The 21,888-nt window shown below is 39.5% G+C and overlaps 1 protein-coding gene across 1 annotated transcript in view; it reads right to left on the reverse strand.

Annotated features, from left to right (window-relative positions):
• The window catches only part of Kcnh8 (potassium voltage-gated channel subfamily H member 8), a 256,364-nt gene that overhangs the window by 131,248 nt on the left and 103,228 nt on the right, over positions 1 to 21,888 (reverse strand). Inside the window, exon 6 of the mRNA XM_036168043.1 lies at positions 5,675 to 5,832. Within this exon, the coding sequence (XP_036023936.1) occupies positions 5,675 to 5,832 (158 nt within the window). The remainder of the gene's footprint in view (positions 1 to 5,674; positions 5,833 to 21,888) is intronic.

Here is a 21,888-nt window from a genome sequence, read left to right on the forward strand (position 1 = left end):
TTGTATACAATTTTTTATATAATGCTCTGCAACTAAGACACACTGATTGTAAAATGTCTCTCTCACCTTGGACACATTTCCTGTCAAGTCTGCCTTTCCCTCTACAGAGAATAGATTTGTGTTGTAAGTAATCCATACATATTGAACAAAATCTTAGAAAGTCATAATAAAGGTAATTTTAATTTAAGATTTTTTTGATATTCATTTTCTGAGTCTAGGTTTTCATTAAATCCATGCTGACCTGAAAAGATTCATTGCTTTAAGTCAACTGATCCAAAAACTTGAATAAGTACTTCACACTCAAGTACCCGTGGCACCTTCTGTGTCATTTGCTAAGTTACCTTGTTTCTATCACTATCAATGAACAGAGAAAACATTGGAAATCAATGAGGCATTCAGACCTGGAACTTCTCTCCAGGGTGTTTGGAAACCAAAATCAAGTGGAATGAAAAATTTTGGTGCATCTCCTATTCCCTATCTTTTCCTACAGCTAAATTATAGACTTCTGACTCAAGGGATAGTTTCCTGAATTCAGGCATAAATGAAAAGATAGAAGCCATTGGTGAACCCAGGCATGGTCAGAATCAGTGTTAATGAGAGGTGCGCCTAACGCATGCTCTTTAGTCACTGTCACAGAACTTCAGAGAACGCTCTAAAGTAGAAAACACAGAGTATCAGCACACATAGAAACAGTCTGATGGACTACTTGACCATTTACTTTCTTGGTGGAGATACATGGTGGAGATACAACAGAGGAGGAGAGACTATAGCTTGTGGCTACAATTAGTCTCCTCTCTACAGAATATAATCACAGACAAGGTCAACATCTTCAGAGGGGATTACCTAGAAATCAGCTGGTCAGTTGATTTCAATTATTTCCTCTGTTACTCATTTTTCCTTATCTCTAAGAAAAGTATATGTAGAACATTGCTAGTGCTTGAAAGACTTGAGCAAATAATTGATATAAGAACAAATGGACAAAAAAAAATGAATAGACACATCAAGACATAAGCTAATCATATCTCAACATATGAACAGTTATTCAACAATATTGTGCTCCATCCTAATCTTGTGAATAATTCTGTACTTAAACACAACACAATCTTTTCTTAAACCCTTTCTTCTTCTTCTCTCTTCCTCCTCTCCTCTTCCCTCTCTCCTGTCCCTTCCTTTCCCTTCTCTTCTCCTGTCTGCCTGCCTACCTGCATACAGGAGTAGGTTCTCTCTTTCCAGTATGAGGGCCCCTGAGATGTAACTCAGGTTGCCACGCTCAGCAGCAAGCACCTTTACCCAATGAGCACTTAAGAACCCAGTGGCTATTATGATCTTTTATTTCTTCTTGATACTCTTTATGGTCAAGTTTAGCTTTCTCTCTTCCTTCAGAGTCAAGATTTCATCTGCCATTTATCAAGCTGGTGTGGAACACATGATCACATGCTAAGATTTTATAATCTCTACATTTTCATTTTGAGAATTATCATGAATGGAGTTTGTTTGATAGGTAGCTGAATTTCATAGACAAGTGACAATTTTTAAGTGAAATGAACCTGGTACGGAACTCCTAGTGAAGGATGTCATCCGATTATGATATTGATGCACATGGCTCATTTTCTCTGGCCTCAGAGGGGGTGGTTCAGGAAAGAATATGGAGCTTTCCTTATGTGCCTTTTCTACCACAAGCAAGGTGGAAACTCTGATTCAGGATGACATCCTGGTGATACACTGGAACACTTCAAACAAACAAAAATATTGCTAAACTTGCTCTCACAATCTTCCTGCTGTGAATGAAGACTCAGGCTTTTGATGAATAGGGGAGATCATGATTCTTACTCCTTTTGGGATGGCTATCCTGAATTTGTCATGAAAGAGAATTATAAGCTACTTGTATACAGGTGTGTCTGTCCAAATTGGTAGTGGTTTTTACTTTTGTTAACTGGACATGACTGTCTTCCTGACTGGGTAAGCAGAAGTATGTGTGAAAGAGGGGTGGGATTAAAAGATTTCTCAATGCCAGAAATTAGGCAAAGGATTTGATAGAAACGTTTTATTTTTTTTTAAGTTGCTCAAGAACTTTAGGAATTTTTTGTGCCCATTTTTTGAAGTTTTGATATTTCCTCGGATGGTAAGTGATCCATACCCTGCCCTGTCCATTTTATTTGTCTCTCAGAACCTTTCACAGTCAGACGCATAGTAGATTTCAGTCGGTGAATACATGAATGGATTGAAAACATTTTCCCAGGGCGATTAGGAGCAGGCAGAGCCAAAGCCTACAGAGCACTTTGTGATGTTTGTACTGCATTTTGAATTTCTTCTATGGAAATGTCTTCACTGGACATATTTAAAATCTGGTAGGAGCAGGCTTATTTTAGTTTCCATGTCTAAGAACATTTCTTATAAGTTGTTCTCATCACATGTTTTGTGGGAAAGGGAACAGAAAATCCTGAACAAGCTTTTCTGTTCAAACGAGACGTTGTGTACTTAACTTAGTTAAGGATAGCAGATTGGTGCTGCTCTTTAAATTACCAGGTCTGTGAAAAGCAGGAGCAGTGTCTTTGGCAGAAAGCTCCTCCTTCTCTCCCTTGGTTTCCTTTCTGACCTACAGCATTTATCCAAGATTCTTAAGACAATGAGCAAAGAGGGGAGCAGTGAAGTTGTCAACAAATCTGAGAATCTCCCCTGTTAATTTGGATAACAATGAGGCTAATTTATAGAAACACACACTGAATATCTCTTGTATATATTTATCATTCTACATTTCATACACATATTTAAAATTATCTTATTTCAGTACCCAAGGAAAAACAGGCCATAAAAATTCTATTAATATTTAGTAGCAAAGCAGCAAATTAATTTAAAACCAAACTGTGTTAAGCAGCATTTATTTGACCATTTGGCCAGAGAACTCAGAATACTTTAATAAACATTTTTAACTTATAGACTACTTTTAGATGATTTTGCAGCTTTGAAAAATCCTTGTTTTAAGTCACTGCATTTTCATTAGGCACTTACCTAGACAAATTCAATCTCAAAATGTGCTTTAGAAAACATAGGTAACTATTCAGTGTCAATGGGATTGATATTACACGCTAAGTTTTCTTAATTAGCTTTCCTCCTAATGATGTCACCCTCAAGCTCTCAATTCAAAAAAAAAAAAAGGACTAATCAAATTCTCATGGCACAAGCAATTAACAAATATGCAAGTATGTAAGCCTGCACTAAGCAGTTGGGATAGAAGCTGTGTGTTCATGTTGAAGCCAAAGATGTCTGCATTTGAAATTCTGATCACTTTGCTACATAAAGGATTTATAAGGGAGTATCAGCTGAGAAGGAAATTTGTTTAATTTGAACTAATGTTTAGTACATTTGTTTTTATAGGCTAAAGTTGGTTACCACAGCAAAAACCATGTGACAAATCAAAATTTGTCTTCCTAAACATGTCTCTGGTTATAATGAAGCACTTGATGGTTTTAAAAAATGTCATTATTGAATGTAAAAATAGTTACTACTGCAAATGGAACACTCTCTTCCTTGTGAGGAGACACAGTGACAGTGGAAAGAAGAGGGAGTATCAGTGTCAATCAACTCAAGAACCTCAAGATTGAGGTTGTGCCATTTAAGGGGGCGAATTCCTGTACTCTAATGCTAGCAAATCCTCTTTGTCTGATTAGCCTTCCATTAGCTTTGTTACTAAATAACAAAATAATAAAGAGATACAGATTTTTTAAAAAATTTTTTTTCTTTATTATTATGTGTTTTAAATTTTATACATCAGCCATGGGTTCCCCTGTCCTCTCCCCTCCCGCCCCCACCCCTGCCTTCCCCCCAGTCCCTCCCCTCCATTCCCATGTCCTCCAGGATCAAGGCACCCCTGGGGATTCATTTAAACCTGGTGGATTCAGTACAGGCAGGTCCTATCACCTCCTTCCAGACTTGAGCAAAGTGTCCCTGTGTAAGCCCAAGGTTTCAAACAGCCAGCTCATGCACTAATGACAGATCCTGGTCCCACAGACTGGGTGCCTCCCAAACAGATCAATCTATTCAATTGTCTCACTTATCCAGAGGGCCTGATCCAGGTGGGGGCTCCACAGCCTTTGGTTCATAATTCATGTGCTTCCATTCGTTTGGCTATTTGTCCCTGTGCTTTTTGCAATCTTGGATTCAACAATTTACGCTCTTGCAGACCCTCCTCTTGCTCAACAGTTGGACACCTGGAGCTCCACCTGGGGCCTGGCTGAGGATTTCTGCATCCACTTCCATCAGTTATTGGATGAGAGTTCCAAGACGACTGTTAGGGTGTTTAGTCATCTGATCACCAGACTAGGTCAGATTAGGCTTTCTCTCGACCATTGCCAGCAGACTACAGAAGATATATCATTGTGGATTTCTGGGGACCTCTCCAGCACTCTGCCTATTCCTGTTCTCATGTGGTCTTCATTTATCATGGTCTGTTATTCCTCGCTCTCCCTTTCTGTTCTTGATCCAGCTGGGATCTCCTGCTCCCCTAAGCTTTCTTTCCCTCAAATCTTGCCCTTCATTACTCTCACTGTTGTCCAACAGTCTAATTAAGAAATGGGCTATAGAACTAAACAGAGAATTCTCCACAGAGGAAGTTCAAATGGCTGAAAGACATTTAAGGAATTGCTCAACATCCCTAATTATCCGGGAAATGCAAATCAAAATGACTCTGAGATACCACCTTACACCTGTCAGAATGACTAAGATCAAAAGCACAGAAGACAGCTTATGCTGGAGAGGATGTGGAGCAAGGGGAACTCTCCTCCACTGCTGGTGGGAATGCAAGCTTGTACAGCCACTTTGGAAATCAATATGGTGCTTCCTTAGAAAACTGGGAATCCATCTCTTCCAAAACCCAGCTATAGCACTCTTGGGCATATACCCAAGGAGTGCCCAATCATACCATAAGGGCATTTGCTCAGCTATGTTCTTATCAGATTTGTTTGTAATAGCCAGAACCTGGAAACAACCTAGATCCCCTTCAACTGAAGAATGGATAAAGAAAATATGTTACATATACACAATGGAGTACTACTCAGCAGAGAAAAACAATGACATCATGAGGTTTTCAGGCAAATGGATGGATCTAGAAAAAATCATCCTGAGTGAGGTAACCCAGACTCAGAAGGACAAACACGGTATGTACTCACTCATAGGAGGATACTAGATGTAAAACAAAGATGAGTAGACTGCTACACAACTCCAGGGAGGCTACCTAGAAAACGAGACCCTAGGAAAGACCCAAGGATCACCCAATGACAGATAAATGGATGAGATCTACAAGAGAAACAGATTTAAAGAAATGTTTTGCAATTCCGCACCAAACTCTCCAGCTAATTTCCTTTTAGGAATATAAAGTGAAACTTCTATCCCTAGAGGTGGTTTGGTATCAAAGGATTTGTTTAATGAGTCAAAATTTATGATAAATTCAGGCTTTCTTTCTGCGAAGGCTATATCTGGTTCTGAGAATGAAGGAAGAAAGTATCAGAAAGAATTCACTGCCTCAAGTGTAAATCTGACCTGTGTGTCACTGGACATCTCAGAACCTTATTACAGAGGCCACAACCCCTAGTGAGCACACACTGCCAACGACATTTAACACCAAACATGAAAATCAAACACAACACTTAAAGGTCACATGGAAGACGTCTCTACTCACCACTGTGACATTGAAAGCATATAGGAGGTCAAAGGGCAGGGCAGCAATCAAATCAATGATGAACCAAGTTGTGACGTAGTGGATGCAAATAGATCTGGCTTCAAAGATAACTTGGCCAGACTTGCTGACATAAGTTGTTCGGAAATTTAGAATAATATCTGTTAGGGGAAAAAGATAAAAGATAATTAAGGAAAAAAACGGAGAGAAAAGAAAGAGTGAAAAACAAGGGAGAAGAGAATAAAGGAAGGGAAGAATCCAGGAGGGCAAGCAGTTAGAGAAGAAGTGGGGAAGAAATGTGTATAAAACTATACAAAATCAAGCAAAAAGTAATTTTAAGCTATTTCAGATTAGTGTCCTCATGGATTCATTGTAAATTATTGAGAAAATACTAAAGAAGGGCAAAAGACACTTGGGACACTATGTTCAAATGACTGAACAATTATAGCGATCAAAACAGTAGCAACATTGCCAAGTGCCCAACATGCAATATTCTAGAGCTTGCCTGGTGATTGTTCCATCCCCATGGTAGAGGTAGAGACAAATTCATCCATATCATCATAGCCAATAGCTATCATGTGCATAACATGACTTAATTCCATGCACAAAATTTAGCAGATCACTGTGTGGACAGGAAATTTACCCTTGCCTTGAAGGCATGTCTCTGAACAAGTCCAGCAGTTACTAATTTAGCTCTATAGCTTAATCTTTCTCATTCTATTCTTGCATTTTAGGTAATTGTTTTAAAACTTTCCCTATATAATTCTTTTGTTATGTGTTTATTGAGTCTTTTACTACATACATTATCCTCATAGGTGCTAGCCAGAGGACAAACCCACAACCATTCTTAAGTATGAAGTCCTCTGTGTAAAGATGAGTATTTCACAGGTTGACATCTTGCTTTCTGGGTTAAGTAAAATTAAGATGTATGTTTTCTTTAAGACCAAGTACGTGCAGGTCACAGTGAATTTCAGGATGGTTACACACATAAAAGGATGGCACATGTTGGCAGCTGACTCGCAGACAGATATTGCTCCATGAGCCTTATTTTGGGGTGATACACTGGTTAAACTCACATATCAAATCAGGATATATAGTGAAATCAGTATCTCAATTAATGAAACTAGGAATTGAGGTAATTACAAAACAATGAAAGCTCTGAGTTACAGAATGGATCAGCATTATCAGATGAATTGGCATACTCTGTGGCTAATTTAAACAATTGAAAATAATAACAGTGTTCTGTGAGGTGAAAGATGTATTGACCCCATGATCACAGTGTTGACTACTGAAACCTGCTCATTGGTTAAGCCCCAGCAAAACAACAACAAAACGAACAAGAAGATACCAAGTTTTGTTAGGAGATTAGATGGAGAGATAAAGGTGGATATAATCACATTTCATTGTATTTATTTATGAAATTCTCAGGAATAGAGAAAAATATTTAAAACTGTTAAAATATACAAAACAAAATTTAAAATCTCATGGTTATACTCTTTATTAACTTGAATTTCATTTTGATTTTCATTTTGCACTCACCTTCTGTAATAGAGTAAGCATTCATGGCCCTGGCCTCCTTTCTGCACCCAGATATTTACTGGTAGAATCTATGTACATACTAATATGGGTCCATTGTCAGGCTACACTTTAAAGCAGAAGGGGGGCTGTACTGAGGGGCCTACCATGGCAAGCCCTCTGAAGAGGCTTTTCTTCAGCTCGTGACAGGGAATTAAAAGATAATAAGTAGAAAATAACAACCAGAGCATGGAGTGAACTATGTAGCAGGGTCAATAGATGGCTTCTAGGTGCTATGTGAAACCCAGCACTGATTACTAAGTAAATATCTATTGTGGAGGATCCATGATGGTGGGTTAGCTAGCAGCACTTCTAGTTTCTGTGTCTCAGAAGCCAAAAACATAGCACAGATCCTCAGTAGAGTTGGGGTATGGAACTGTGGGAGACAAGCAGAGGAGACTGTCATATTCTCCTCTAAAATAGACATAGAACTGAAGGACCATCTGAAGCGATGACAAAGAGGATCCTTGTTTCTCAAGTAAAACCTCTTTAAAAGGCAGCTATGATGAAATGAATGTTGCTTTGGGGACATCCCCTGCTTTATTCTAATGGAATTCACAGCAAATACATCTACACTGTCTGCACAGCCCCTACTGTGTGATACGACATGGTGTAGCAAGCACACTAGAAAACATAGGCAGGTGAGTCCAGTTGAAAACAAGGAATGAAGCTCATTCTTAAGAGGATGGGTCAGCAGATCCCCTAAGGAGGCTCAGTGGACTGAGCAGAAGTACATGATCCACACAGTTGACTTAGCCTTGTGAACCAGAGCTGTCTTAAGAGAACAGCATGGATCCTGTTGTGCCTCCTCCACCTAGCCCAGTCTGTGGTTTGGCCCTCTCTGTGGAATGTCTGAGATCTGGATGGAAAGAGGAGTTACAAATGCATGGACCCCATCTGTCCTCACACACTCTCTGAAGGAACCTTTCTTCCATGCTACCATGCGCTAGTGACCAGGAAAGCGAAGCCGTTCGATCCAGCTTTGGTCCTAAACAATTCTCCTTGATCTAAAGCAAACATCATGTAAAACAGAGAAGGGTGAATATCCCTTAACTATTGCCTTCTCCAGGGCTGCAGAGCCCAAGCAGACAAGGAGGGAAGTGTACAACCTGGTAGGAAGGCCTCAGCCATCCCACATCCCACATCCCGACAACACATGGTCTCTCATCCCCACTCTTCTTTTTTCCTTATTTTCTAAGTTGGTGAGTATATGGACACAGCCATATGTAGTCCCCTTTTAGTCCTATTATTGATTTTTTTTTGTTTGTTGCTCTTCCCTCTCTTTCTCTAATGATATATTTCTTTTATTTTCTCCATATACATCCCTTTTCTGTTTTAACATAATTATGGCCTTCACTTCATACCTTTTGTTTTTTACTCCCTGTCTACTTTTTGAATATTCTTTTGTTTTTGTTTTCTATTTATTATTTTCTTTTATCCTAAGATTTTGCATTCTTAAATTCTACCACAAACACAGTGGCAAATACACCATGGTATTGGCTCAAAGCAGACATGGAATAGAATAGGAAACCCAGAAATAAACACCCCAGTGTTCAGGAAACTGATTTTCAGTATGAGTGCCAAAAACATACATTGGGAGAAAACAAAACCTCTTCAACAAACAGTGCTGGGAAAGTAGATATTCACATCGGGAAGACCAAAGCTAGCTAGATTTTAACTTCACCCTGAACAAAAGTCAATTAAAAAGAAAAAAATGTTTGAACAGGAGAGGGAAGAGGAATAAGAGAGAAGGCGGGGGATAAAATGATAGAATTCATAATGTCTATGTATGGAACTTTAGAGGAATAAAAAATAGAAAACTGGAGCAAGGACTGTAATATGAAAACTGAATCATTAAGGAAAAAATGTCCAAGGACTGGAGAGATGACTCAGCTGTTAAGTGTACTAGCTCTTAACTTCCAGAGAACCCAGATTTAATTCCCAGAACCTACTTGGCAGCTCAGAACTCTGTGTAGCTCCAGGATCTAATACCTCACACAGTCACACATGCAGGCAAAATACCAATGCTCATAAAATAAAAATAGATAAATCATTTTTTAAAATGTTCAAAAGAAAGAAAGAAATAGAAAACAAGGGCTTGAGTATTAGAACCACAAAGACACAAATTCTCCCAATGACCATACAGGTTTATGCGGAAAATATAAGGTCCAGAAGAGGCCACCCAGCGCCGGAATTCTGGAGCTTGCATTCAGCCATGTGAATATCTGTGTGGTAGACATGCAGCTAAGCTATGCCTGGGTTTCCAGTGTTATTCAGAAAGTGAGACAGTCAACAAACATTGCTTTACACTGAACTTCTGTGGTTACTTGTCATGCAGCAGTAACAATGTTGTCAACAACATCTGCCTTGTCATTTGTCACTCATCCAGGGTGAGACAATGTGATAGAGGACTTACGACAGACTATGTTTGTAGTTATCAGTAACTCAGTAGTGCACAATGTTTTAATTTTTAGAATCATGACCTCATTGACTCGTGAAAACAATACTAAGATATGTACATTTTCATTATTCCCCTTTACAAGTAGGGAAACTGAGTGATAAAAGAGGTGAAGTGACTTGCCCAGAATCACACAGCTGACAATAGTACACACATACTTAAATTTCACAGCTGACTAACATAGGAGGAGGTGAACTCCACACCTCTGAGTTCCAATTCAGAACTTTGGGTTTTGTGCCTTGGTGGAGACCAGTCACATCAATAGTCTGGAATCATGGTCTCAGAGACCCTCAGTCCCCAAATTATAATTGTTCTAGTCTATGATGAGAAAGTAAAACTGTTACTATTAAACATCACATTTCATCAAATGTAAATACATTTAGACATTTGCATTCTTACTACTGAGAACGTGTCAGGGTGATGCTGACAGAAGAGGAATGCTCACACAAGTCGGAGGTGCCCAGGTGGTCTCCACCACAGGGTAAGATACTGTGGTGACCCAGCATCACTGTAGCACCAAGCCTGGCCGCAGTCGGCAGAGGAGGAGAGAGAATGCCACCAGACCTTTGAGTGTGGTGGACTTTGAATACCTCCTCTTCATCTTTCTAAGCTCATAGATTTCTGCAGCAGGGAAAAGTGTAACACATGCAGTCACCACTTTGGAATGGAAGCAGGCACTGCCATTTCTGTGGGACTGCAAAGAAGCTCAGGCTAAGTAATAGGGTTCTAGAGAAACAGTGTTAGTTACCAAACCCATAGTGAAGTTTGGTGCCCACGGTACAGGTTGAGGTAAGTGTGTGAGTTTACCATAAAGTTCAAAGGACCGTATAGCTAGAAAGAAAAAATGGCTGTCAATGTTATATGGCACAAGAGAGTGACTGGAGTTGATGAAATTAATTAATATTTCAAAATAGCTAGTACAACTGCATGTTCTTCAAATACGAATATGATGAATATTCAAGATATGCCAGCTATTCCTATCTATGCAGCCATTATACATTGTGCGTACAAACTAAGGCATCACACTGAGCCATGTATATGTGCATTTACTGTGTGTCAATTAAAAAATAGATATATATTAAATTGAAGTGATGAACCAACAGAGATGGCTCAGCAGGTAAGACTACTTGATGCCAAGGCTGATGAACTGAGTTTGATTCCTAGAAACTGTAGGGCCCTGGAACTCCCAAGTTGGGTAACTGCCACCCTGCTTGCCTGACCTTGACCTTGATGTCCTCCCTATGCTGATTCCCTGCCAGTCTCCACCCTCCTGAATGCTTAAGGGAAGTTCCTTGTTTGTGTTTCCTGCATTTGGTGTAAACAGCTTAGGTGCAAAAATGTAGAATATTCAGTAGCGAACTTCTGCCCTCCGGGGTTCTTCCATTGTGCTGTAAGCCTGTATTTAAGGTTCTCTCCCTTCTTCAATAAATGGCATTCGGCATCCCCTGGCATGAATGACCCGCTGTCTTTTGTCTCTTGTTTTTCGATCCACAGCCCCTGGGTGGTGGTAGCGCGGGCACTACCGCAACAAGAAACAATGTGATGGAAGGAGAGAACTGATTTTACCAAGTTGTTCTAGAACCTCCACACATATGCTATGGCACACACAAGCACATGTACTAACAAAATAAACATGTTCATGTAAGGAAAAAGTTTAAGATTAAAACAAATGCAATGAAAATTTCTTTCGTACTTACTAACTTATCATTATGTCTATCACAAATTTTATAGAAAGCCTGCTGTGTTAATTCACATACTGGCATATCTTCGTGAATGTCAAAAACAAACAAACAAGAAACCTGAATAAAGTGAATAGTTACTTAGTTGACACAGAAAAACTTTTTCAGGCTATTTGCTTATGTAGTAAACAAAAAACCCAGAAGTTTTAGACTTCTCAATAGAACAGGTATTGGATGAGTCATTACGAAGTACTAATTTAGAAAGCTTCTTATAAGACAATTGTTAGTCAATTGAATTTACTCTATGAAAAGTGACCTGCTAGCTCTAACTTGAAAAGGAAGCAATCATAAACTTTTATGGACAGATAGTGACAACACTAACAGATACTTAAGGATCTATTTTTTATTAGCCTGCATTTGAAACTTAAATACTGTTTCTTTTCAAAGGGTAAACCCACCTAATTATAATCTAAAGATTTAATTTTTCCAGGACAATGATAAAATGGTACCATGATTGATCTAAACAACTGGTGTCATTTTTGAGTAACCAACTTGAAAACAACAACAAAATACTTTTTGTCAATCATAATAAAAGGTGTAGTTCTGGAATATCCATAAGTCTTCACATTTGTCAGTTTGTACATCTACCATGCTAGTGGCAGACTGACATCATCCCCAATTTACCAAAGTTGCATAATTGTACAATGAAGTCCTGCAGATATAATCATGGGGGGCGGTCACTATCTTTTCACACTTAGTCTCATTTTTTTTTTCCTATAATCTAAAAGAAAAGAATGTTGCACCAATGGATTTTTCTTGCAGAGAATTACCTTAGGTTGGTGCAACAAAATGCTCAAAAAGAAACAGGTCATTAGGAGTAAATTTTCCTAGAACCTTTTGTGTATCATTCTTCTCCCCATCAAAACACTAATCAGGCCTGATCTTGTTGGGCTTCTTACATCAGTGATTGGCATGCAGAGGGCATTGTGGTTGCAGACCAGCCTCACTCTGAATACTTTCTGACATGATGTGAACAGCTCTGCTCTGTTATACCTTCCCAACTATGATGAATTAACTTCCAAACCCAGGAGCCAAAAATTCTGACTTCCATTCATGGCAATACAAACGTAGCAAACACATATATTTGATCCAGGAAAAACACTCCCAGATCCATAGCAAGTTAACTAAAAGGAATTCTCCTCCTCAAAAATTTTTATGCCCCCATGTGTTAACATCTGATACATCATTCACTGTGGTCCATGATATGTGGATCCTATGTAATGAGCCATTAGCAGAAGGACAGAAAGTTAAGGCAATTCTGTGGTTTATAGCCTTTACAAAGGGCTGGTTCTAATACTCTGCCCCAAAATGAAGGTATAATTGAATTCTCTGCTGATGCAGATCACAGGTAATTATATTCTGAGATAATGTGTCTTGTTGTCTTCATGTTTTGTATAGTACAATTAATGACAAATAATAGAGAAATAACTGGATATGTTATTGTTTTCAGATTTCCAAAAGTATTTCTTTTTCCTCCCACTAACGTGCTATGTGTGTGAGCTGAAAAGGAAAGAAGTTAAATGCCCTTTTCCCCTAAATTTGATTTTCTGTAGAGCAATGTCATTAGAATATCCACAGTTCTAAATAAAAGGAAAGGTGAAAGGCCATTGTAAGGGAAACAAGGCCCCCCCCACTAGCTCTGCTAATTGTAGATTCAGTGGAAAATACTGCACTCTGCCCCCACACCCCATACCAGAAAGTTAGCCCATCATGCTGTGCTAACAGGATGCTTGCAGGATGACCGCCTGCGGTTGGGCTTGCAAGATAAATTGCTTGAGAAGAATGCTTGCCAAATAACCCCTTGCTAGATAAGCTTGGAATTCGTTTACCTACCCAGACTCTGAGAAAGACCGCAGAGACATCTGGCGTCCAGATGTCTGCACTCTGGGTGACCCCGCTCCCCCGCCCTGATAGAACTGCCTCTTAAAAGGCCTGCGAGCCTTAGACTCGGGGTCACCTGCTACTTCTCGCGCTGGTGGCCCACGAGCTCGTGCTAATAAAGCTTCTTTTGTGACCCGATATCGGAGTGAAGCTCTCTGTTTTGGACGCCGACCCTAACAAAGGACAGGTAAATTTGATACAGCATAAATTAGTAGATTTTTTTTATTAGACTTCATGTCAGGTGGGATATAATTTAAAAATCATATTGGCTTACTTGTTAAAAAGTAAATTAAAATATAATGGTGTGTGCAAGAGCATGAGCTCTACATTGTAAATAATTACTAACGTCATTTATCCATTTCTGTATCCATGTTACAGCATGGGTGGAGAGACATTTAACTAAACAAGCTCCAGCTGATGTTCTAGAGATACTTTGGGTGTTTCCATTGCTTGTGAGGCCATCCTTCAGCATAGTACCATGTCATAGCACATTTGGGCCAGAGGGTGTGTGGAGAATGAATAGAGAGAAGATTGATTAAGAGGCTGGAGGTAAGGATAATCCTAACAAGCATTAGAATGAATCATTGGTGTTAGGTACAAAACTTCCCTGCTCAGCACATTAGCATTCATTCTTACTCTAAAATTAAAGATTTATAGGAAAGAAAGAGCAATAGATCCAGTGGGAGACAGCAGCATGCAAGAACAATGGGACTCACAACAAGAAGATGGGGGAGAAAGGGCAAGACACAATGAGTGGGCCCATGCTGACGCTTCTTTTTGTTCTGTCAGTGGCAAATCCCACTGCTGTCACGGGGATTCATACACATCATGGTACCTTCCATCACCCTTGACATATTGCTCTATGGGAAGGGAAGGGATCTAGAAGTCCTGTATCCTAGTAGTTTGCTTTATGTAGGGATGCCATCATATACTGTGCTTTTAATGAGAAATATCCTCCATCGGCTGATATGTTTGAAATAATTTAAAAATAATTCCAAGATGGTGGCACCATTTGGGGAGACTAGAAACAGAACCTTAAGGAGGTGGAGCCTTACAAAGAAGTATTGCACTGGGGCTGGGCTTTGGAGGGCTTAGAGCCTTGTCTCCCTTTCCTTCCTGTTACTCTCCGCTCCTTTTATGTAGACAAAATGTGGCTTCTCTGCTTGCTGACTACTAGACAGGCCTGGTGCTCCCACCTCCATGTCCTTCTCTATCATGACGGACAATCTCATGTCCACTGGAACTGTAAGTTAAATTAAACTCTTTCTTCTATGAATAGCTTTCTGTTAGCCTATTTTATCATTGATAGGAAGTCACAACATGCCCACACGGTTGGGCTTGCCCGGCAGACCGCCTAGTTATTTCCAGTTGAAAATAGCCATTTCTGGGTCAAAACATCTCGAGTGACTAGGACTCTGTGGCTTTGCATGGTTGTGTAAAGGGCACGGCCATGTAACCTACGTGCATGCGTGGAGTAGCCACATGCGTTCCTGTATGCGTGCGTGGCCCACTCTTTAAAAAGCTGGCGCCATTTTTGCACTGGTCTCTTCTCTTCCTCTCTTGTCCTCTTAATCACATGTGTTTCACACAGGCCTGTCATGTCTTCTATCCTCTCTCAATAAAAACTCTTCTGTGGTCTTGTCGTGTTCAGGACTTTTCCTCGAAGGGTAAGAGCGCAAAATAACTAACAATCATAGCAACAAAAAGAGATTAATTCACCATCTAAGTAATCTTTAGCAATGGTGCACCCTCTGGAGTTTTTGTTTTGTTTTGGCTTTGAGACAGGGCCCAGCTATGTAGTCCTGGTTTGCATTGATGATCCTCTTGCCTTAGTCTCTCCCATGCTGGGATAGAAAGCCGGTGTCACCATGCCTGTCTCCCTCTTATCTACCCCTATCCCTCCTGCCTACTATGAGGCAGTGTGGTGAGCCACAAGAATCTATTATAGCAATTCAGCTGTGTATTAAAGCTATACTTTAACCTGCCAAGGGTCTGTCAAAAGGCAAGCCATTTATTATGAATATTTGGTTTATCCTGTGAGACCAAAATGAGCCATCTTAGAAATAAGACCAAAATGCTTTCACCCTAAAACTAAAGCCTAAGATTTCTCCTTTTAGGTACAGGCCATGAGTTACTAGAATAGGCCATGAGTTACTGAAAGCAGTCAGTCCAGATTCCAGAAACCAGGAAGTGTAAAAGTACAGAATCACAAGGTAGTCACGTAATGACTGTCGGACTATAGAATGTTCCAACCATGGTTTCCAGGGTAACTGACCATAGAAATGTCCCCACCTGAGGGCCGCCAGTAAGAGATGGTGGTGGGCAACCACTCCCTTAGAAGTAAAGATTAAGCTATGATTTCTAGAAAGTCCCTAGAAGCGAGCCAATCAGAATTGTACTTGTACTAACACCCCTAAATGATGCAACCTTGTGGTTTTTTTCCTTTAAAAACTGAGCTTGCACAGAGGCAGGCACTTCCTCCAGCTTCCACAGTGTTGGATATATTGGAAGAAGTCCCTGCCTAGGCTTGTATTGCTTTTGGATATCCCAAACTAAACCTTGCTTTTGCATTCTGGCATGCTTGTCTTTGGTGGTCTTTCTGGGGGTCACGATCTGGGCACAACAATCCAGCTCTTAATATTTCAGCTATGAAATTCTTGCATACCCAAATATTTCCAGGGCTGATGAACTTCTAGGTAACTAATTCCCTGGCTGAGCCTAGGAGACAAGCAGGCTGGAGACACATAGTTTTGCTTCTTGTGCAAATGAAGTGCAGACCATTTCCTCACCTTGAGGCCTAGTGACTCTCCAGAGCAACTGACTGAGAACAAAAGAGGTTTTTACATATCAAGGAGGAAGGTAGGGTGGAGGAACATTCCTGAGGAGGCTGAGAACTTTGTTGCTGGAGAGAGAAAACTGGCATTTTTCTGTAGAGCAGACAGTGGCTTGGCCAGAGAGAAGAGAGGAAGGCAAAGGTTTTGTAGATGGTAAGGCAGAACTCTTGTAGAGTCCATTGGTGCCAGGAGGAGTAGAGAGTAGCAGAGATGTAGAAAGAGGATACAGAGGACCAAGATGAGGCTGAAAGCATAAGAGCTTAGTCGTTAGCTGGACTATGAGAGGAAACTGGACGGAATTGAAGCTATGTAGAGAGGATTTCAGACCAGAGAAATAAAGTAGATGGATATAGAGCTTGGAATGTCTAGTTATTCCTGCCCTGAATGCCTTATGGAGCTATAGCTGTATAGAAAGGATTTTGTCTTAGAGGAATAAAGTTAACAGACATAAAAGCATAGTGCACGTAGATTTTTTTCCCCCTCAGATAACCCACGTTGGACATAGCAAAATCCCCAGGATCCCTGAGTAATCAATAAGGCAATCAAGTCAGAGTGCATGGCTTACTCTTATGAATTCCTTGGACTTAGTTTTACTTTCAACAGCAGCACAAAGCACACTGTCCTTGTCCACCAAAAGGTCCTCTCTGCAAATGTTCACAAGTGTAGCCACTTTTCTGTTGCTGTGATACAACACTAGGACCATGGCACAGTACAGAAGAAAGCTTATTTGGGCTTGTGGTTCCAGAAGGTTAGAGTACATGTTGGAGGAGTAGAGGCAGAGGATGGCAGGCGTGTTGACTCAGCAGAAGCTGAGAGCTCATATCTTGAACCACAAGCACAAAGCAGAGAGTGAATTCAAATCTGCCTGAGTCTTCAATCTCTAAAGCCCTCCTCCAGGGACATACTTTCTCAGAAAAGGCCATAGGCCCTAAGCTTTCACAAACAGTACCACCAACTAGGGACCAAGCATTCAAATGCTTAAGACTATGGGAGACAACTTTTTCAAACTGCCATAGTCATTAAGCTTAGCTCTCCATTCTCTCGACTGGGGAACCTTCATTTTGTTCAACTGTGACTCACTGATGATGCTGATCAGCTTCCTCTTTACAAGGCATAAAATATCCAGTGTCTAGTCTGGTGAGTTTCACAGCAAAGTACCATGGCAGAAGGGGTGTGGGCATGGATGGTCTCTTTCATGTCTTTTGCTTCACTCTAGGTGCCAAGCTGCCTCTATCTTTATATTTAGAAAAAAGGTTAAATATCTTAACATAGTAAAGAAGGTCACTCTTGAAGGTAATTACTATTCTTTAGAGGTACTAAGAGTTCAACTGACCATCCCAGCATGGGACACCAATACATCAGTGTCCTTTCACTGACATTCCTAGAATCCAGTTACCCCAGAACCTCCCAATTGAAATGATTCCTTTTAGTGTTCTAACATATTAAATACTCCTGTGGAGAGTTCATGGTTTTCCACACTACATGGAGTCCTTGGAACTCAGAAAAGCAAATTACCTAAAATAAGCATGCCTTTGTTTTTACCACAGTCTTTCAAAGTCTCATGATCTTATGCCAGTACATCCTTATATACACAATGAAAAGTAAATGTTAAAAATACCTAGTACATCACCATTGAAATTCTTCCCTTACTATCTATAACTATTCATTTGTATTAGATTGACCCTGTACACGGCTGTCACTTTATTGTGTACTATGACATATCAAAAGATTTCTGTGTATTATGCACAAAACTACTGATTTGGGCTCTCTATAAAATGTTAACTTTCTCAGTGATGTTTAAATCCAAGTTAGATATTGAGGTTTAATTAAAAAAATACTTTAATAGGCGTTAGAGAGGTGGCCTGGCAGTTAAGAGCACTGGCTGTCCTTCCAGAAGACCCATGTTCAACTCTTAGCACCCACATGACAGAGACTGTGACTGACCCATTGTGAACATACTTGAGACAAAAATCTTCCATTATATACCAGTGAGACGCTGACTGTGTTTGTTATAGAGGAAACCCTAGCACATCTGGGCTGCTAAGAATTTCTTAATCACCACACAGCAGAGTAGCTGACAATGTAGAAAGAGGAGTCCAATTCCTTGTGCTGTAGACAGCAGGACAAGCATTCACCATCACTGCTGCTGTACTTACAGGCTTCCAAACCAAGAAACAGGATCTAGCAATGGCTTGTCAGAGTTGCCTACCTCACTCACTGTCATTTCTGTTTCTACTTTACAGACCTGGAATACACCATTCAGTCTTGCTGCCATGCCAATAAAACACTAATAATATCCAGCATTTATTACACCATTAATTTGTGACAGAGCTGTTTAGGTTGCTTCATTTGCATTCACTGTTTTTAGCCTCATGAGGTTACTGGAAAGCCAGTGGTGTTTCCTTCTAACAATGCTCAGGTCATCTGCAAAGATCACTTATAGTGGCAGGGCAAGATTTTAATGCTGGTGTCCTTGTCTCTTTCCATCAGTGTGAAGGGAATTCTTCTAATGATGTCTCTGAGGTTTTATGGAATGAAAGTAAGTTTTAGAATGATAAAAGTAATATTTAGCATTTCAATCATAGATTGCCACATATAAGAATATTCAATTTTTAAAAATATAGCTTAAGAGTGGCATATATACTTAAAATGAACTAACATTAAGGAAACAATTGGATGAATTGTCCAAGGCTAGCTGTCTCTGTTAACACCCACAGTCAGAGCTACAACTAGAAGCAGAATTCTTTATGAGCCCCATTGATTGTTACCTTCCCCAAAGTAATCAATGTCCTCATTATCATACACTAATTATGCTTGAATCAGTTACAAGCATAATGTAATGAAAACATTTTATAGTATTTACTTTTGGATATAAAAGCCTTTGCTTGGAAATGAAGTATTTTTAATTACTGAATAATGTCCCAATGCCTTACTATGCAGATGTCCATATTTTAATTTCATTGTCGTGGAATATAGGACCTTTTGAAAGTGGGATATTAGTGTTAGTTCTTTGAGAAACACCCATGCAAACATTCATACATAATACATGCATATATGTATGTATATATATACATTATATATTATGTATAGTCAAACACACACATATATTTTCCTTGTATATATGTAGAATGACCATTGATTTTAAGTCCACCTTTCTAGGCCACCATGTGTGCATCTACTTTAATAGAGACTGCTAAAGAATTTAATAGAAATAACACACTTATTAATAGCCCTCCATGGAGTATTTGATCATTTAAGTTACTCCATGTCTTTCCTGAATTCATAATAATTTCTATTTTTTCCCTTCTTTCCAATGATGATTTTAAAGATATTTTTCTGGTGGTAAAGTGACTTTCATTTTCCTGGTGATTTGTGATGCTGAGTACCCCAACTACATCTGCATACCCCTTCCTGTGAGGTGCCAGTCAGGATGTCTTTCCATTGGAAGTCACCCTTTCCTCCCCTTCTGTTCTGCCTCAGAGGATCTGTGCTTTCTTGCATGAATTGCATTCTATTTGGGAGATTATGTCCATTCAAAGGTAATTAAGACCCTGACTCTGATGTCTTTCTGTCCTTTTAATACTTGCAATTGTTTACAGCTTATCAGCAATTGATTTTATACCGTGTGAAAAGGGAGTCAAGATTTATATTTTCTAAATGGATATCCAATTGATCCAGAACGGTTTTTGAAAACATCATTTCCTGAAAACATCTTGGTTGTAGTTCTGCTGTACACAGTGGTTACATGTACTAAACACATGGTTGCATGTGTACAGCTCTTCTTCTGTATTTGTTGGATACCTGATCGATCTCCACCCTCCTAGCACAGGCAGAGGCAAATGTGTCACCAGATTTATGGAGTATTTACAATGTAGCTAATACATTCGACTCTTGAAGAAAATTTAAGTATTATTTAATAAAAATATGAAGTACTTTATTAAAAGTAAAACAGTTAAAATTTAGTTTTTGAACTAGTGAAACTGAGCTTGATTAAAAGAAAAAATATTCTTGCTTAAGCCTGTTGTGACTTCATGGCTATGTATATAAATGCTATCAGTGAAAACTTTTATAAGTGCTATGCTACAGTTGTGGGAGCTTGTGGTTTCCATAATTCAATCTGTTCTCAGGCACTGTACATAGTGCCAACACAAAGATCAAGCCACATACACCCAATTGCTGTAATTTATAAGCAGCACCATTCACCCACCGTAGAGTTGGAATCTAAAATTCTAGTTGCATCTTAACCCAATTGACATAAATAGACAACTTGAGAAGCAAAGTGGTCTCTATTTTTCATTAACTGTCCCTCCATTGTCTGAGAAGAGAGAGTCGCCTAGCTGGTTGGTATCTCTGGGTGTTTAGGAGCTGCACTAGAAGATCACTCCAATGCAGGCAGTCACAGGACAAGCAAATCCAAAGTCCATTAATAGTTGCATCTGGGAACTGCCAGGAACAGTAGGGGCAGAGAAGGCCAGCATTCAAGAGTTGACAGATTTTCAAATATCAGGTCATAATGTCAGTCATGGTGAGTCAGAAACACAGTGTTCCTAACTTCAGATAGAGTCTTGAAGGAACCTGAAATTGCAAGATATTTTTATCTATTCCTTTTCTAACCAGATCAACTCCATCTTGCAGCAAACTACTGAGCCTGCAGTCACTTCTGCACTGGAACACTAGGCAGAACTCTTGGTATGTACAGAGGAAGCGTCAAGCTCAGAGGTGTGCAGATGGCTCTGTTTTTCTACTCTGTTATAAGGAACCACAATAAATCACTTTACTCTTCTTTGGGTTCTTGAGTCAAAGTTGAGGTCAAGTGTTGATTCCATGTCCTTGAGAAAGTCATGTAGTTATTTCTGAGAAAGTTTGTCCCCTTGTTACATACTGTTTCTAGAGAGAATGGAAGAAATAGCTACCTGTTAATATAAAAAGTAGTTTCTAGAGTTTTTCAGAATTGTTAATAATAAAAAACAGTTATTAATTAAGAATGTTCTGCTCATATGTCCAGAACAGATGTTACCTACACATTATATTTTTTTAAATCACAATGAAATAGCCTCACAGCTGTTTGCTTTGTAGATAAATGTGTGTAATCTTTATTAGGCAGACATATAACACACACAGTTCAGTACTCAGGACTGAAGATGGCCACAAACTCTAAGGCTAAGGCTTCATTTAAAGTACAGCTAAGTCCGTCACCCTTCCTCCCACTTGGTTTGACTGAGTGTGGCTTTGATGAATTAAGCTAATGGATATTGCTTCCTTACATTTCAATGTTCATTCTTAGTGACACTCATCTTAGAAAGCAAAAGCCCAGACAGGGGTCCAGTGAAATGGCTTAGTGGGTGAGCATGCTTGTGGCCGAGCCTGAAGAGTTCAATCCCCAGAACCATATGGAAGGAGAGAATGAATCAATCCTACAAGTGCATTTTCTTTTTAGTTAAACTGTGTTAGACTTTGATCATGTCCTTAGCTAGAGGTCATCTTTTTTTGACTGGTTCTTCTTCAATAATCTTGTGAATTACACATCATAAATTGTTTCCATTGCTCTGAGAATTGACTGATGTTTTGTGGTATTATGTTAACTGTCTGACTATGAACCCATAAAGTAACTGTAAAATTCCACTTTTAACCACTTGCTCACTTGGAGTAAAGGAACCACTCTGCCTTTAATCTGAGCCATTTCATTCTCCTACCACGGAAAACTGAAAATATGCCCAGCCATTAATTTTT

The sequence above is a fragment of the Onychomys torridus genome, chromosome 18 (genome assembly GCF_903995425.1).
Source record: "Onychomys torridus chromosome 18, mOncTor1.1, whole genome shotgun sequence".
In the NCBI taxonomy this organism is placed as follows: domain Eukaryota; kingdom Metazoa; phylum Chordata; class Mammalia; order Rodentia; family Cricetidae; genus Onychomys; species Onychomys torridus.